This window comes from Cherax quadricarinatus, chromosome 3, assembly GCF_038502225.1.
Source record: "Cherax quadricarinatus isolate ZL_2023a chromosome 3, ASM3850222v1, whole genome shotgun sequence".
Lineage (NCBI taxonomy): Eukaryota > Metazoa > Arthropoda > Malacostraca > Decapoda > Parastacidae > Cherax > Cherax quadricarinatus.
The window spans coordinates 61,652,891-61,672,424 of record NC_091294.1 but is presented as its reverse complement, the minus strand read 5'-3'; the positions used below and the strand labels follow the sequence as shown (position 1 = coordinate 61,672,424).

Below are 19,534 nucleotides of genomic sequence, written 5' to 3'. Positions count from 1 at the left end.
ACATCTGCCACATTGCCCCCCTATCCACCCTGTCATACGCCTTTTCCAAATCCATAAATGCCACATAGGCCTCTTTAGCCTTATCTAAATACTGTTCATTTGTATGTTTCACTGTAAACACCTGGTCCACACACCCCCTACCTTTCCTAAAGCCTCCTTGTTCATCTGCTATCCTATTCTCCGTCTTACTCTTAATTCTTTCAATAATAACTCTACCATACACTTTACCAGGTATACTCAACAGACTTATCCCCCTATAATTTTTGCACTCTCTTTCATCCCCTTTGCCTTTATACAAAGGAACTATGCATGCTCTCTGCCAATCCCTAGGTACCTTACCCTCTTCCATACATTTATTAAATAATTGCACCAACCAATCCAAAACTATATCCCCACCTGCTTTTAACATTTCTATCTTTATCCCATCAATCTCGGCTGCCTTACCCCCTTTCATTTTACCTACTGCCTCACGAACTTCCCCCCACACTCACAACTGACTCTTCCTCACTCCTACAAGATGTTATTCCTCCTTGCCCTATACACGAAATCACAGCTTCCCTATCTTCATCAACATTTAACAATTCCTCAAAATATTCCCTCCATCTTGCCAATACCTCTAACTCTCCATTTAATAACTCTCCTCTCCTATTTTTAACTGACAAATCCATTTGTTCTCTAGGCTTCCTTAACTTGTTAATCTCACTCCAAAACTTTTTCTTATTTTCAACAAAATTTGTTGATAACATCTCACCCACTCTCTCATTTGCTCTCTTTTTACATACATATATATATATATATATATATATATATATATATATATATATATATATATATATATATATATATATATATATATATATATATATATATATATACATACATACATATATATATATATATATGCAAAACAACCACTCTGAAAGAATAGAGAAATTCCAAGCGCTTTCGTGACTACTCACATTATCAAGGAACTATAGTTCCTTGATAATGTGAGTAGTCACGAAAGCGCTTGGAATTTCTCTATTCTTTCAGAGTGGTTGTTTTGCATATTTTGAAATCACCTGTTTACTGTGATCTTATTGCATATATATATATATATATATATATATATATATATATATATATATATATATATATATATATATATATATATATATATATATATATATATATATATATATATATATATATATATTATATATATATATATATATATATATATATATATATATATATATATATATATATATATATATATATATATATATATATATATATATATATATATATATACATATATATATATATGTATTCGTCCATATCTCGTTAAAAAAGTTGTGATCTAATTTCTTTGTTGACCTATAATATAATGATTTACGATTTCAGAATACAAATAAAATTAATTGTAAAAGATAACTCAACATTTTTACGCTTCAACTTATGATGTAAATAAAATAATTATAGTTTCTAAGGAAAACGTCACCTAGATGAGCTTTATGTGATCATTATCTGGCCATTATCTGGTCATTATCTGGTCATTATCTGGTCATTATCTGGTCATTATCTGGTCATTATCTGGTCATTATCTGGTCATTATCTGGCCATTATCTGGTCATTATCTGGTCATTATCTGGTCATTATCTGGTCATTATCTGGTCATTATCTGGTCATTTTCTGGTCATTATCTGGTCATTATCTGGTCATTATCTGGTCATTAGGCTGTGCAGGAGAAACATCAATATCTCAGTCGTTACTTTCACTTTCATCATAAGTTTACTAACTAGAGCCAAACATTACCACAATATTGTAGGAGACTAATTTACGGGTCATTGTTACTTGGGGCAAAGAACAGTAACATGAATTATTCATAGTTTTTGTTGTTAATAGAGACAGAATCTCTTCTCAAAACACACAAATAGTACATTATCAAAGAACCAAAGAAAAATATAAGGTGAATACACTCTGCTTTTATCAGCAGAATGTGGATTACTTCACGTTAACTAAGTCTCAAACTTTTAGAAATATTTACAACTTTATCCAGACATCAGGTAGACAACATAATGTAACTGTATATATATTCTCTCTAGTGTTCTCTAGCAGCAAAATTTTCCCACGCTCCTCACCTTTCTTTTTCAATATCATTATTCTGCACCAGTTGAATAAAACCATCTATGTCAGCGAAAAGTTTTTGTCAGTTAACGAAGTCACGACATCTAAGTATTATTTACTCTATTTTATTTGTATTTAGTACAATTTTTGCTCCAATTACAACTTGTTTTAATGTAAATTGAAGGTATTAATATTTATGTATTTTTATTTTTCACCAGGCATACAGTGAGAAGATACAGATGGAGATACAAATATTAAAAGACTCCAGAACCTCAGGAAAAGAGGAGGAGGAACTTTTTCAGGTTATGGAATCTTATCAATAAACTTTCAAAATCTCTGGAAATTTTTCAAAATTCATACTGGGTAATAACTATGACGAACGAAGTAAAAAAGCGAGAGATTTACTGTGTACTGCAGCTAAGTATGGCCTCTCCCTCACTTGTGTTCTACTGGGCTTAGAAGATGTTTGTATTCACCCATTACGAAATGAAGAAAATCCTTTCAAGTTGGCATTCCTTGGAAATCACTTTGATACACAAGTCACTCTGTGTAGAGACATGAATATGGTTCCATTTACCTTTTCTTTGCCACCTTCAGCAATTTTGCCTTCAGATTTATTGCAAGAATATTGGGTGAATGAAAGAAAAGTACTTAAGGATATTTGTTCAGGAAAACATGACCGCACGAAACTCAACAAAGATGAAACAAATATTCTTAAGAAGTACATTGAACAACTCAGTAAGATGAAGTCAGACGAAGACTTGAAATCTCAAGACATTACCCTGGAGCGTCCTGATGACTTTTTCTTGTATCTTTTAGCTAAACATGACCTTGTTTACATACTTTATATACTTTACGAGAAAATTTTTGAAGATATGGATATAAATAGTGTAGTAGAGTCATTTTCTGACTGTACGATGTTGCACGTCGCCTCTATGTATGGACGCTTGAATATGATCGAGTATCTTTTGTATCAAAATCCTGAACTAGATAAAGTTACTCTTGGGAAATACTCTGCTGCTCATCTTGCTGCCATTGGAGGACACAAAGAATGTTACCAGTGGTCAGTCGTCAGTACTCAGTGGTCAGTCGTCACGTGAGGTCACAGACCCTGAGCTGCTTTGGGGATTAGTGTGGACGGTTACAAAGCATGGCTTGCTTCTGCAGTGTTTTAAAAATTGAGGTTGGAGAGTTGAAGGAGGAGGTCTTGCTTCTCCAGGAGGAGATTAGGAGGCTGAAGGTCCACCTCAATGGGTCTGGGAGAGAGTGTGAGGTGGCTGGAGTTGTGGGGAATGAGGCTTCTAGCAGAGAGGTGCAGTCTGTCTCTCGCTGTGAGGAGGCTGTAGTTGGGGAGGCAGCAACGGCTACCAGCAGTGAGGTGCAGCCCAGCACCTGCTACAAGTGGCGAGTAGTTCACAGTAATGGAAGGCGCATCAGAGTAAGGAAAGTTAAGAGTGAAGATCTGAAGGTAGGAAATCGCTTCTCTGTTCTTCAGGATGAATGTACTTCAGTGGCCAGTGAAGGTAAGGGTACTACTGCCCCTGCTAATGGAGGTAAGCGCATTCTTGTGGTTGGTGACTCTCAGGTAAGATACATTGACCGTGCTTTTTGTAATAGGAATAAGAAGATGAGAGATAGAGTGTGCTTCCCTGGAGCTGGTGTTGGGGACATTGTCAACAGGCTGGATAATATCATGTCAGGTAATGGGAGCAAGCCCATTATCTGTCTCAGTGCTGGTGGAAATGATATTGGGAAGGGTAGGAGAGAAGAGCTGCTAGATAAGTACAGGTCAGCTATAGATTTCATTAAGTCTAAGGGAGGGATCCCAATCATATGTAGCATCTTCCCTAGAAGGGGAGTAGGAAATGAATGGTTGTCTAGGGCAATTGGTGTAAATTGCTGGCTAGACAGATACTGCAAGGAACTTGCAATCCCATTCATTGACAACTGGAACAACTTTTATGGCAAACATGATATGTATGCAAGGGATGGGGTACATCTCTCTGGGGCTGGGGTGGTAGCACTTGCAGACTCGATTGAGAAGGCCATTGGTGAAATGCCTTTGATTTTAAACTGATGGAAGATAGAGGTATGGGTGTGTGTGGGAAACAAGCAGGTTGCAACACTTGGGTTGGAAACAGTAAATGTATAAAAGGCATTCAGCATGAAGTTATAAATAAAGACAATAAATCAGGTCAGCAAACAAAGGGGGACAGCAAAGGGCAGCAAGGGACTAGCTCCCTTAAGGTTTACTATACTAATAGCAGGAGTGTAAGAAATAAGATAGATGAGCTAAGATTAATTGCAAGTGCAGGAAACATTGATATTATTGCTATAACAGAGACCTGGCTCAATCTGAAAGATAGAGAGATGCCCTCTGAATGTCACATACAAGGCTATAAATTATTCCACACTGACAGGGTCAACAGGAAAGGTGGTGGAGTAGCGATGTATGTCAGAGACAATTTAAATTGTTGTGTTAGACAAGATATTAAATTAGAAGCGTCAGCCACTGAATCTGTTTGGTTACAGCTTCTCGAGGGCCGAGAAAAACTAATTTTGGGTGTGATTTACAGGGCCCCAAATCTTGATAGGGAGTGCAGTAAACTTCTATGGGACGAAATTCGTAAGGCATCTACATACGAAAATGTTGTGCTAATGGGAGATTTCAACTATAGACAGATTGACTGGAGCAATTTGACAGGAAATTTAGAGTCAGGTGACTTTCTTGATACGATCCAGGATTGTTTTTTAAAACAGTTTGTGACAGAGCCAACTAGATGAAATAACCTCCTTGACTTGGTTCTTGCCAGTAGGGAAACACTAATTAATAATCTTGAGGTTAATGATGAGCTTGGGGAAAGTGATCACAAATCACTCAGTTTTAATATATCATGGAATTCCCCTAATAATGGCAATCAAGTCTCCGTCCCTGACTTTCGCTTGGCTGATTTCATAGGACTGAAAAATTACTTAGGTGGGCTGAACTGGAATGACCTGACTAAGGGTCAGGTAGGTGGTGATGGTTGCCGATATGATGCTTTCCAGGGCATAGTTCTAGCTGCTCAGTAAAATTATGTTCCAAATAGGGAAATCAGATCAAACAAAAATGATCCTAAATGGATGAACAATAGATTAAAATATCTGATTGGTCAAAAGAGAGGCATATATAGGCAAATCAAAAGAGGAGTGGGGCAATTGAGAAATCGATATATTCAGTTAAAGAGAGAAATAAAAAAGGGAATTAGAAAAGCAAAAAGAGATTATGAGGTTAAAGTTGCAAGAGAATCGAAGACTAACCCAAAAGGATTCTTTCAGGTATACAGAAGTAAGATCAGGGACAAGATAGGCCCACTCAAAAGTTCCTCGGGTCAGCTCACTGACAGTGATAAGGAAATGTGTAGAATTTTTAACACATACTTCCTCTCAGTTTTTACACAGGAGGATACCAGCGATATTCCAGTAATGATAAATTATGTAGAACAGGACGATAATAAACTGTGCACTATTAGGGTCACAAGTGACATGGTCCTTAGGCAAATAGATAAATTAAAACCTAACAAATCCCCAGGCCCTGATGAACTGTATGCAAGGGTTCTAAAGGAATGTAAAGAGGAGCTTAGCACACCTTTGGCTAATCTTTTCAACATATCACTACAAACTGGCATGGTGCCAGATAAGTGGAAAATGGCAAATGTGATACCTATTTTCAAAACAGGTGATAGGTCCTTAGCTTCGAACTATAGACCAATAAGCCTAACCTCCATAGTGGGAAAATTTATGGAATCAATAACTGCCGAGGCAGTTCGTAGCCACCTTGAAAAGCATAAATTAATCAACGAATCTCAGCATGGTTTTACAAAGGGGCGTTCCTGCCTTACGAATTTATTAACTTTTTTCACTAAGGTATTTGAGGAGGTAGATCATGGTAATGAATATGATATTGTGTATATGGACTTCAGTAAGGCTTTTGACAGGGTCCCACATCAGAGACTATTGAGGAAAATTAAAGCACATGGAATAGGAGGAGAAATTTTTTCCTGGATAGAGGCATGGTTGACAAATAGGCAGCAGAGAGTCTGCATAAATGGGGAGAAATCAGAGTGGGGAAGTGTCACGAGCGGTGTTCCACAGGGGTCAGTGTTGGGCCCCCTGCTGTTCACAATCTACATAAACGACATAGATGAGGGCATAAAGAGCGACATCGGCAAGTTTGCCGATGACACCAAAATAGGCCGTCGAATTCATTCTGACGAGGACATTCGAGCACTCCAGGAAGATTTGAATAGACTGATGCAGTGGTCGGAGAAGTGGCAGATGCAGTTTAATATAGACAAATGCAAAGTTCTAAATGTTGGACAGGACAATAACCATGCCACATATAAACTAAATAATGTAGATCTTAATATTACGGATTGCGAAAAAGATTTAGGAGTTCTGGTTAGCAGTAATCTGAAACCAAGACAACAGTGCATAAGTGTTCGCAATAAAGCTAATAGAATCCTTGGCTTCATATCAAGAAGCATAAATAATAGGAGTCCTCAGGTTGTTCTTCAACTCTATACATCCTTGGTTAGGCCTCATTTAGATTATGCTGCACAGTTTTGGTCACCTTATTACAGAATGGATATAAATTCTCTGGAAAATGTACAAAGGAGGATGACAAAGTTGATCCCATGTATCAGAAACCTTCCCTATGAGGATAGACTAAGGGCCCTGAATCTGCACTCTCTAGAAAGACGTAGAATTAGGGGGGATATGATTGAGGTGTATAAATGGAAGATAGGAATAAATAAAGGGGATGTAAATAGTGTGCTGAAAATATCTAGCCTAGACAGGACTCGCAGCAATGGTTTTAAGTTGGAAAAATTCAGATTCAGGAAGGATATAGGAAAGTACTGGTTTGGTAATAGAGTTGTGGATGAGTGGAACAAACTCCCAAGTACCGTTATAGAGGCCAGAACGTTGTGTAGCTTTAAAAATAGGTTGGACAAATACATGAGTAGATGTGGGTGGGTGTGAGTTAGACCTGATAGCTTGTGCTACCAGGTCGGTTGCCGTGTTCCTTCCTTAAGTCAATGTGACCTGACCTGACTAGGTTGGGTGCATTGGCTTAAGCCGGTAGGAGACTTGGACCTGCCTCGCATGGGCCAGTAGGCCTTCTGCAGTGTTCCTTCGTTCTTATGTTCTTCTTATGTTCTTATATTTTAGCAAGAATGAATGATGATCAAAAGGAAATGAAGTGTAACATTCAACTAACAACTGCAGAATTAATGAGAAAATATGAAGAATTCTGCTCTAATTGTCAGTTGCCCTTGATGACTCGTGAAGAGGCACTTCATGTCAAAAATGAAACTGAAGATGGAAAACGAGCACATGAACTTCTGTACATTAAAGGAAATTATCTAAAAATAACCAAACCAGAGGACTTGATTGATGTTGCAGTTTATAATGTGTGTAATGTAAAGAAAGTTCACGAGATAAGCGATAAAATAAAGATAGAAACAGACAAACTAGTTGAAAGTATTGAAGACAAGAAGTTCAAAGGTAAAACCGTTCTCACTGGATCTCTTGTGGAAGGAAATGAGATTTTTCACATCAACTATGTTGACTTCATGTATAAAGTTTCTCCGGAGCAGGACATCATGTGCAAAAGTTCTGGACGGCATGGAGAAGTCACTATAATCTCAGATGATTCTCTATTGAAAGGATCTACATTCAGAGAAGAATTTGCAAAACATTTAATGAAAGCAATTAAAAATTATGTAAGTAAATCATCAGGTATATCTGATATATCAGTTGCACCACCGTTTCTGCTTCACACACATAAAGGTGTGATCATAGGCTGGGTTTGGAGCCATCAGTATTTCTGTCTGCTGACTTCTTACATCGTGCCAACACTGGAAGCTGAACTACTCATTAACGAGGAAGAAAACAGATTTGAGCCTGTATTAATTACCAATATCTATGATAAGTGGATACTTCGTAAGTACCCAGAAGAAACCAGATACTTCAAACATCTTTCAAAAGATGACAGAAAAGTTTGGTTAGCTTGCCGCCTTCTCAGAAAAATTACTCTGCAACTTTGGTTTGCTCCAAGATTCAATACAATGAGATTCACACAGTCATGGAATACTTGGTCAGTTGGCATTGAAGGTCTGGAAGAAAGAATCCTTAAACAACTATTCCAAGACGAAAAAAACACATCTACAGAATGGGACAAGAAATCTCTGTTTGATCGAGTTATTTCAGTCTATAGTCGAGCAGTAATAAAAGAATCAGGAAAATGGGTTCACAAGAAAGATGAAGACTTTCATGGAAATGATTCATCTGTGTGCGGAATCCTGGAATATCTGGAATCACTTAAGAAAAACGATAACCCCTAATCATACTGTTTACGATTACTTAAAAATTTTTAATCGAGCGTAATGATCAGCAGTCATAGCAAATGACTGGTGATGAAAGACTGATTCATTGAAAAATTAAAGTAGCAATGTTTTGGTTCGATCAAACTAAAAGAAGCTCGAAAATCTGAAAATAAAATAGTGAGGATACTTGAGTTAGTAAAGTTCTGAAAGGACTGAAGTATCTTCCAGGTTTCATTTCTGATATGTGAAATTGTTGTAAACTGACTACCATCTGTTGTTGCTTCTTCAGAAAAATAACAATAAACCGATGGCTTGTTAAAGATTAGTCCATTTTGTATGATAAGCTTTTTCAGTTATATTTTGCCAAGTCTGGTAGGTAGTGCTGAATTGGGTAATAACTCTTTGGCAACTTCATCATTCCTTGTGGTGAATGATCCATCCTGGCATCGCAGTGAATAAAAGTTATATGAAGTCAGTGGTCAGCTTATAGTTACTACCTTGTTTACGACTCACTTAAATAACTTTATGAAGTGGGGTAAGGATAATAACATGCTTAAGACACCGCACACAAACTTTTTCTGTTTAAGAGAGTTGATATATAGTTCTTGGGTCACATTCTGAGGACACTGCCCATCTTAAGTTTCAATTTTTCTGAATAGGCATTGCCTAATGACTTATTTTATTCATCGTGCAAATGAGTAACAGCTCCTGAACACATCGGAAAGCCAAATGACCAAAATTCAGATGACCAAAAGTTCAGATGGCCAAAGTTCCAGCTGCAGGTCATCACATGCCTATGACTCACGTCAGAAAACACTTGTCCTGTTTCCTGACAAACCTAACCTAACCTAACCTAAGTTCCTGAACAATTGCTTTGATTACTTCCCTAATTAAAAATGCTAAGTTGGAAGAGCTGCCATTTAGTTATCTACTCAAGGTCCCTGAAATTATCAATAAGAGACGAAATGGTTCGAGTGTGGAATCAATTTTACTGCCAGATATTATTACGAGTAGTTTCCTTAATAGATATGTAAAAATCCCATAACTATTGATCTACAGCCCACATCTGTGTACTTATTTTTAGTTTGTATAATGCAGCTTCGAGTTTGTAGGTGAGATCAAACAGTACTTAAAGTGAGAATTGCAAAAAAAAAAAAAATAAAAAAGCAGAGTCGTTCGTTTCAACCAGATCATTTATTATCATATCTGTTATTCTCAACAACTCGAGATTGAGGGACTTAGGTTTAGGTTAGTTGCTCACACAATGTGTTTTGGGTGAAGTCCGATTCACTGCTCAAGGTGAGGTTCTCTCCAAAGTTTTCTATCCCTACCAAACAACCCTGGTTTTAATTTTGATTTCCTATATATATATATACATTGCAACTGGTTAGGTTGGGTAAGATTTGTCAGGAAACAGGACAAGTGTTTCCTGACGCGGGTATTAGTCATATGATGACTCGCAGCTGGAGCTTTAGGTCATCTGACGGAGGCCTTGTACTGGCTTACCGGTCCACCCCGTTAAAAATTAAGACTGTAATTAAAATAATTTTTACCTATATATTACACTTGAATGTTAGCATTAACCTTCGTGATTTTGTACAATTTTATTTAATATGCTCTATCTTCTTAAAAATGGTCAAGATTTTACATTGTATTTTTCTTGAAATATAACTGTTCCTTAAAACCTTCATTTTAGTGATTTATTGATAAACTACTTTTATATTTCCATTATTAACAATTAAAATTATTAAAACGAAATAAAAATGGTGATATCAATGAGGTTTTAATTGATCCTGCAATGTATATGCTTCCCAAGAGGAGAATCTTTATATATGTCGTGCCGAATAGGTAAAGCTCCATTCTCTCCTCCATACTCTCTCCTTCCAATCTGATATCCAGGCTTTCGTCACCTAATTTTTTTTGTTATCCTCATCAACTAACTCTTTCCTATATTCACTTTTATTTTTCTTCTTTTACATACCCTACCAAACTCATCCACCAGCCTCTGAAACTTCTCTTCAGAATCTTTCAGAAGCACAGTGCCATCAGAGAAGAGAAACTGACAACTCCCACTTTTTGTTAGATTCTCTGTCTTCTAACCCCATACCTTTTGCCAATACCCAAGCATTCAGTTCTTTTACAACCTCACCTATAAAAATATTGAACAACCACAGTGACATCACACATCCTTTTCTAAGGCCTACTTTTACTGGGAAATAATCTCCGTCACTCCTACATACTCTAACCTGACCTTCACTTTCCCAGTAAAAACTTCTCACTGCTTTCAGTAATTTACCTCCCATTTCATATATTTGCAACATCTGCCACATTACCCCCCCTATCCACCCTGTTTTACGCCTTTTCCAAATCCACAAATGCCTCTTTACCCTTATCTAAATACAGTGGACCCCCACATAACGATTACCTCCGAATGCAACCAATTATGTAAGTGTATTTATGTAAGTGCATTTGAACGTGTATGTTTGGGGGTCTGAAATGGACTAATCTATTTCATAATATTTCTTATGGGAACAAATTCGGTCAGTACTGGCACCTGAACATACTTCTGGAGTGAAAAAATATCGTTAACCGGGGGTCCACGTACTGTTCAGCTTGACTCACGAAATTGTAATGACACGATTGCAAACAATCGTTTGCAATCGTGTCATTACAATTTCGTGACTCATGTTGACAGCAGTGAGGGGACTTGAGCTAGAGTTCGTCACGGCCACGCTAGCTGGAGATTCGTCTGTAAAAACTTGCATTTGTGGTCACAGTGGTGCCTGTGCTAACCTTCCTATGGTGTAGAAATATACCTAGTTGGACGAATTTTATTATGGCTAGCTGGTCCAGTGGCTAACGTGACGGTCTGGAGTTTTGAGACTCTCTGACCGCGGTTTCAAATCCCACCCGTGGTATGGTACTGTTCAGCTATATGTTTCAGTGTAAACACTTGGTTTACACACCCCCTACCTTTCCTAAAGCCTCCTTGCTCACCTTCTATCCTACTCTCATTCTTTCAATAATAACCCTACTATGCAGATTTATTAACCTATAATTTTTGCACTCTCTTTTGTCCACTTTGCCTTTATACTAAGGAACTATGCACACTCTTTGCCAATCCCTAGGTACCTTGCCCTATTTCATACACTGAATAAATAAAAGCACCAACCACCCCAAAACTATATCCACACCTGCTTTTAACATTTCTGTCTTTATTCCTTCAATCCCAGCTGCATTACCCCCTTTCATTCTACCAACCGCCCCACGAACTTCCCCCACACTCACAACTGGCTCTTCCTCACTCCTACAAGATGTTGTTCCTTCTTGCTCTAAACACGAAATCACAGCCTCCCTATTTTCATCAACATGTAACAGTTCCTCAAAACATTCCCTCCATCTTCCCAATACTCACCATTTAGTAACTCTCCTCTCCTATTTCCTCAATTTATTAATCTCACTCCAAAGCTTTTTCTTATTTTCGACAAAATTTGTTGATAACATCTCAACCACTCTCTCATCTGCTCTCTTTTTACATTGCTTCCCACTCTCTTAAACTCTCTTTTTCTCTCCATATATTCCACCCTCCTTGCATCACATCAGGTCCGCCATCACAAATCCAGCAATCAGTTATTCGGTTCCTTAAGTTATTCTGCACTAATTTTGGCTAGCATAATTTCAAATTTCCAGGGTCGCCACACCAACCTGCTGGTACTGTTTGGTGGCACTACGTGCTGAATAAGTCATTCCAGTGGCCTGGTGGCTAAAGCTCCAGCTTCACAGACGGAGGGCCCGGGTTCGATTCCCGCGGGTGGAAACATTTCGACACGTTTAGTTACACCTGTTGTCCTGTTCACCTAGCAGCAAATAGGTACCTGGGTGTTAGTCGACTGGTGTGGGTGGCATCCTGGGGGACAAGATTAAGGACCCCAATGGAAATAAGTTAGGCAGTCCTCGATGATGCACTGACTTTCTTGGGTTATCCTGGGTGGCTAACCCTCCGGGGTTAAAAATCCAAACGAAATCTTATCTTATTGCTATAACCTGCTTATTTTCAGCCATAGCCATTGTTCCAACGGATATAAGAAACGCTTCTCGTTGTGTAAAGCACCTACACAGCACATTCTCCATTAAGATAAAGTGACTTTGAAACCAGTCAGTTGCCATGAGCTCAGTCTCGTGATGCGGGGGAATATGCTTTATTATTACGCTAATATCAACACTACAGCTTATTTGTCTATAACAATTGATCTAATATGACACAATAAACAATAAGTATCACATAAAAACATGTCAAATACTCCACAATGAATAATAATATTTGGCATAATACCGAGAAGTTCGACGGTGGTATGAAGAGGATATTGGATACAAGTACCATTCTCCTATACCTGTCTAGGGGTTTATAATAGAGAAAACAGATTACAGCACAGGTCTAACTGTGATATACACTCGTACTGCACAATAAAACTGAAACATAAACGCTATTTTCTTTACATAGATTTTCACACAGCAATATAAGTGTAGAGAACCTAGGATAACCCAAAAAAGTCAGACAAAGTGACTTATTTCTAGTACCTGACTTGGGCTTGCCATATATGATTTTTGGTAAATATTTTTTTCTCAGTTGTTTGTTGGGCTATCTTATTGAAACTTGGACAATGTATGATGGAAGGATACTTCTTAACGTACTCCAAAATAAATAATAATAAAAAAACGGAAGATAAATAAAGGAGCTCCATTCTCACCTATTAGCTGCCTCTTTGATTATGTGTGAGTGAGGTGATAGTGTTGAATGATGATGAAAGTATTTTCTTTTTGGGGATTTTCTTTCTTTTTGGGTCACCCTGCCTCGGTGGGAGACGGCCGACTTGTTGAACAATATATATATATATATATATATATATATATTTTTTTTTTTTTTTTACCAATAGGAATATTTTATTACATAATATGGCACAGAAGATTTAAGAGATACATTGTTGATATAAAGGTGGCATATACGGTACATGTTGTTACGTGTGTATCACCGATTATAAGGCGAAAATCTCATCCAGCTCCTCAGAGCTGGGGCGTGTGCCCAAAATGCAGCATGCATTACCCCTTTGAACAGCCGCACTGAGCCGCTGGAACAGAAAACTAGCTGCCCTGGGATCCCTAGTTACCCTGATGAGTCTTTTTCCCAACTCCTTAAGGAAATTAGATGCACTCTTTCCCCATGAGCCAAGGGTCTCTGAGCCTATGGGAACAAACATATAATGATGGGCAAGTTCTCCATATTTTCTAGACTTTTGGGACTCCCTAAAGCTGGCAGCTGCCCCTCCTTCCTCCCTGGTGTATTGGAGATAGGTATCAGCCAAGGTAGATGCACATGTATAGTCCCACACCACCTGCTTCCCATCTGCCCAGGCTTGAAGGGTGATACCATCTGGACGCTTCTGGCTGCCATCAGATCTGCATAGTTGGGGTGGCTCCCTTACTGCTGGGCATCCAGCTGTTGTGAGGCTCCTCTTGATAATGTTATTAACCTCCTCATGTCTTGCAATCTTTCCCTCGGATTTACGGCACACAAGACCATGGTACCCGAATCGGTCTGCTGCTTCACTGCCACAAATACACCTGTGTTCGGCGAGAATAGGGGCGGCAAGTCGAAGGGCAACACCGATGCGGATGGTCTGTGGGTCGAGGCGTGTGCCAAGGCTGGAGTTGGGAACAGCCAACAGAAAGTCCCCAGCATGAGGGGCTCTCACTGCCAGGAGGCGGGCTCTATCCTTCCCTGACACACTCTGAAGCATCGTTGAGGCTATATTTTCCACTATTGGACCATCCCAGTGCGATTGTTTGTAGTTGTTGGGGGGAGCAGGTCTGGTTTCTGAGCCCGTTAGATTATCCCAGATCATTGCTCCGTCAATGAATTTTTGGTCCTGGGCTCCAATCTTGTCCCTAAGATGTTCAGGGAGAATCGCTGCTACAAGCTCTCTGGATGCAATACACGAGGACAGAAAAGCAGGTAACGCAATCTGTGATGACTTGCGGACACCAATGCCTCCTAGTCTGACTGGAAGTGTAGCTTGGTTCCACTGCCCGTCTTCTAGAGTAAGGTTAAGTACTTTCGTAAAAATCTGCCTCAGAATACTGTCATATTCGTGCAGTATAGGGTTATCATATGAAGGTGCACATCTTAGGAAATATGTCAACCTGGGCAGACTCAAGCACTTTGTGAGAAGGTACAAGGCATCGTGGGTGTCCAGATTGCCTATATATATATATATATATATATATATATATATATATATATATATATATATATATATATATATATACATATATATATATATATATATATATATATATATATATATATATATATATATATATATATATATATATATATATATATATATATACATATATATATATATATATATATATATATATATATATATATATATATATATATATATATATATATATATATATATATATATATATATATATATATGTAGAGTATGTAGAGTAGAGTATGTAGAGTATGTAGGAAAGAGGGAAATTATTCCCCAGTAAAAGTAGGCCTTAGACAAGGATGTGTGATGTCACCGTGGTTGTTTAATATATTTATAGATGGGGTTGTAAGAGAAGTAAATGCGAGGGTCTTGGCAAGAGGCGTGGAGTTAAAAGATAAAGAATCACACAAAAAGTGGGAGTTGTCACAGCTTCTCTTTGCTGATGACACTGTGCTCTTGGGAGATTCTGAAGAGAAGTTGCAGAGATTGGTGGATGAATTTGGTAGGGTGTGCAAAAGAAGAAAATTAAAGGTGAATACAGGAAAGAGTAAGGTTATGAGGATAACAAAAAGATTAGGTGATGAAAGATTGAATATCAGATTGGAGGGAGAGAGTATGGAGGAGGTGAATGTATTCAGATATTTGGGAGTGGACGTGTCAGCGGATGGGTCTATGAAACAGATGAGGTGAATCATAGAATTGATGAGGGGAAAAGAGTGAGTGGTGCACTTAGGAGTCTGTGGAGACAAAGAACTTTGTCCTTGGAGGCAAAGAGGGGAATGTATGAGAGTATAGTTTTACCAATGCTCTTATATGGGTGTGAAGCATGGGTGATGAATGTTGCAGCGAGGAGAAGGCTGGAGGCAGTGGAGATGTCATGTCTGAGAGCAATGTGTGGTGTGAATATAATGCAGAGAATTCGTAGTTTGGAAGTTAGGAGGAGGTGCGGGATTACCAAAACTGTTGTCCAGAGGGCTGAGGAAGGGTTGTTGAGGTGGTTCGGACATGTAGAGAGAATGGAGCGAAACAGAATGACTTCAAGAGTGTATCAGTCTGTAGTGGAAGGAAGGAGGGGTAGGGGTCGGCCTAGGAAAGGTTGGAGGGAGGGGGTAAAGGAGGTTTTGTGTGCTAGGGGCTTGGACTTCCAGCAGGCATGCCTGAGCGTGTTTGATAGGAGTGAATGGAGACAAATGGTTTTTAATACTTGACGTGCTGTTGGAGTGTGAGCAAAGTAACGTTTATGAAGGGGTTCAGGGAAACCGGCAGGCCGGACTTGAGTCCTGGAGATGGGAAGTACAGTGCCTGCACTCTGAAGGAGGGGTGTAAATGTTGCAGTTTAAAAACTGTAGTGTAAAGCAACCTTCTGGCAAGACAGTGATGGAGTGAATGATGGTGAAAGTTTTTCTTTTTCGGGCCACCCTGCCTTGGTGGGAATCGGCCAGTGGTCAGTCAGTACTCAGTGGTCAGTCAGTACTCAGTGGTCAGTCGTCACGTGAGGTCACAGACCCTGAGCTGCCTTGGGGATTAGTGTGGACGGTTACAAAGCATGGCTTGCTTCTGCAGTGTTTTAAAAATTGAGGTTGGAGAGTTGAAGGAGGAGGTCTTGCTTCTCCAGGAGGAGATTAGGAGGCTGAAGGTCCACCTCAATGGGTCTGGGAGAGAGTGTGAGGTGGCTGGAGTTGTGGGGAATGAGGCTTCTAGCAGCGAGGTGCAGTCTGTCTCTCGCTGTGAGGAGGCTGTAGTTGGGGAGGCAGCAACGGCTACCAGCAGTGAGGTGCAGCCCAGCACCTGCTACAAGTGGCGAGTAGTTCACAGTAATGGAAGGCGCATCAGAGTAAGGAAAGTTAAGAGTGAAGATCTGAAGGTAGGAAATCGCTTCTCTGTTCTTCAGGATGAATGTACTTCAGTGGCCAGTGAAGGTAAGGGTACTACTGCCCCTGCTAATGGAGGTAAGCGCATTCTTGTGGTTTGTGACTCTCAGGTAAGATACATTGACCGTGCTTTTTGTAATAGGAATAAGAAGATGAGAGATAGAGTGTGCTTCCCTGGAGCTGGTGTTGGGGACATTGTCAACAGGCTGGATAATATCATGTCAGGTAATGGGAGCAAGCCCATTATCTGTCTCAGTGCTGGTGGAAATGATATTGGGAAGGGTAGGAGAGAAGAGCTGCTAGATAAGTACAGGTCAGCTATAGATTTCATTAAGTCTAAGGGAGGGATCCCAATCATATGTAGCATCTTGCCTAGAAGGGGAGTAGGAAATGAATGGTTGTCTAGGGCAATTGGTGTAAATTGCTGGCTAGACAGATACTGCAAGGAACTTGCAATCCCATTCATTGACAACTGGAACAACTTTTATGGCAAACATGATATGTATGCAAGGGATGGGGTACATCTCTCTGGGGCTGGGGTGGTAGCACTTGCAGACTCGATTGAGAAGGCCATTGGTGAAATGCCTATGATTTTAAACTGATGGAAGATAGAGGTATGGGTGTGTGTGGGAAACAAGCAGGTTGCAACACTTGGGTTGGAAACAGTAAATGTATAAAAGGCATTCAGCATGAAGTTATAAATAAAGACAATAGATCAGGTCAGCAAACAAAGGGGGACAGCAGAGGGCAGCAAGGGACTAGCTCCCTTAAGGTTTACTATACTAATAGCAGGAGTGTAAGAAATAAGATAGATGAGCTAAGATTAATTGCACGTGCAGGAGACATAGATATTATTGCTATAACAGAGACCTGGCTCAATCTGAAAGATAGAGAGATGCCCTCTGAATGTCACATACAAGGCTATAAATTATTCCACACTGACAGGGTCAACAGGAAAGGTGGTGGAGTAGCGATGTATGTCAGAGACAATTTAAATTGTTGCGTTAGACAAGATATTAAATTAGAAGCGTCAGCCACTGAATCTGTTTGGTTACAGCTTCTCGAGGGCCGAGAAAAACTAATTTTGGGTGTGATTTACAGGGTCCCAAATCTTGATAGGGAGTGCAGTAAACTTCTATGGGACGAAATTCGTAAGGCATCTACATACGAAGATGTTGTGCTAATGGGAGATTTCAACTATAGACAGATTGACTGGAGCAATTTGACAGGAAATTTAGAGTCAGGTGACTTTCTTGATACGATCCAGGATTGTTTTTTAAAACAGTTTGTGACAGAGCCAACTAGGGGAAATAACCTCCTTGATTTGGTTCTTGCCAGTAGGGAAACACTAATTAATAATCTTGAGGTTAATGATGAGCTTGGGGAAAGTGATCACAAATCACTCAGTTTTAATATATCATGGAATTCCCCTAATAATGGCAATCAAGTCTCCGTCCCTGACTTTCGCTTGGCTGATTTCATAGGACTGAAAAATTACTTAGGTGGGCTGAACTGGAATGACCTGACTAAGGGTCAGGTAGGTGGTGATGGTTGCCGATATGATGCTTTCCAGGGCATAGTTCTAGCTGCTCAGTCAAATTATGTTCCAAATAGGGAAATCAGATCAAACAAAAATGATCCTAAATGGATGAACAATAGATTAAAATATCTGATTGGTCAAAAGAGAGGCATATATAGGCAAATCAGAAGAGGAGAGGGGCAATTGAGAAATCGATATATTCAGTTAAAGAGAAAATAAAAAAGGGAATTAGAAAAGCAAGAAGAGATTATGAGGTTAAAGTTGCAAGAGAATCGAAGACTAACCCAAAAGGAATCTTTCAGGTATACAGAAGTAAGATCAGGGACAAGATAGGCCCACTCAAAAGTTCCTCGGGTCAGCTCACTGACAGTGATAAGGAAATGTGTAGAATTTTTAACACATACTTCCTCTCAGTTTTTACACAGGAGGATACCAGCGATATTCCAGTAATGATAAATTATGTAGAACAGGACGATAATAAACTGTGTACTATTAGGGTCACAAGTGACATGGTCCTTAGGCAAATAGATAAATTAAAACCTAACAAATCCCCAGGCCCTGATGAACAGTATGCAAGGGTTCTAAAGGAATGTAAAGAGGAGCTTAGCACACCTTTGGCTAATCTTTTCAACATATCACTACAAACTGGCATGGTGCCAGATAAGTGGAAAATGGCAAATGTGATACCTATTTTCAAAACAGGTGACAGGTCCTTAGCTTCGAGCTATAGACCAATAAGCCTAACCTCCATAGTGGGAAAATTTATGGAATCAATAATTGCCGAGGCAGTTCGTAGCCACCTTGAAAAGCATAAATTAATCAACGAATCTCAGCATGGTTTTACAAAGGGGCGTTCCTGCCTTACGAATTTATTAACTTTTTTCACTAAGGTATTTGAGGAGGTAGATCATGGTAATGAATATGATATTGTGTATATGGACTTCAGTAAGGCTTTTGACAGGGTCCCACATCAGAGACTATTGAGGAAAATTAAAGCACATGGAATAGGAGGAGAAATTTTGTCCTGGATAGAGGCATGGTTGACAAATAGGCAGCAGAGAGTTTGCATAAATGGGGAGAAATCAGAGTGGGGAAGTGTCACGAGCGGTGTTCCACAGGGGTCAGTGTTGGGCCCCCTGCTGTTCACAATCTACATAAACGACATAGATGAGGGCATAAAGAGCGACATCGGCAAGTTTGCCGATGACACCAAAATAGGCCGTCGAATTCATTCTGACGAGGACATTCGAGCACTCCAGGAAGATTTGAATAGACTGATGCAGTGGTCGGAGAAGTGGCAGATGCAGTTTAATATAGACAAATGCAAAGTTCTAAATGTTGGACAGGACAATAACCATGCCA

At 39.2% G+C, this 19,534-nt stretch overlaps 1 protein-coding gene across 2 annotated transcripts in view; it reads left to right on the top strand.

Annotated features, from left to right (window-relative positions):
* LOC128705855 (uncharacterized) overlaps positions 1 to 19,534 on the top strand; it is a 623,755-nt gene that overhangs the window by 480,431 nt on the left and 123,790 nt on the right. The window contains exon 10 of one of the 2 annotated variants that reach the window (XM_070092006.1): positions 2,328 to 4,618. The exons of the other annotated variant lie outside the window; for it this stretch is intronic. Within the exon in view, the coding sequence (XP_069948107.1) occupies positions 2,328 to 2,432 (105 nt within the window). The 3' untranslated portion in view covers positions 2,433 to 4,618. Of the gene's footprint in view, positions 1 to 2,327; positions 4,619 to 19,534 lie in introns of those variants that run through there. 2 annotated transcript variants of the gene reach the window in all.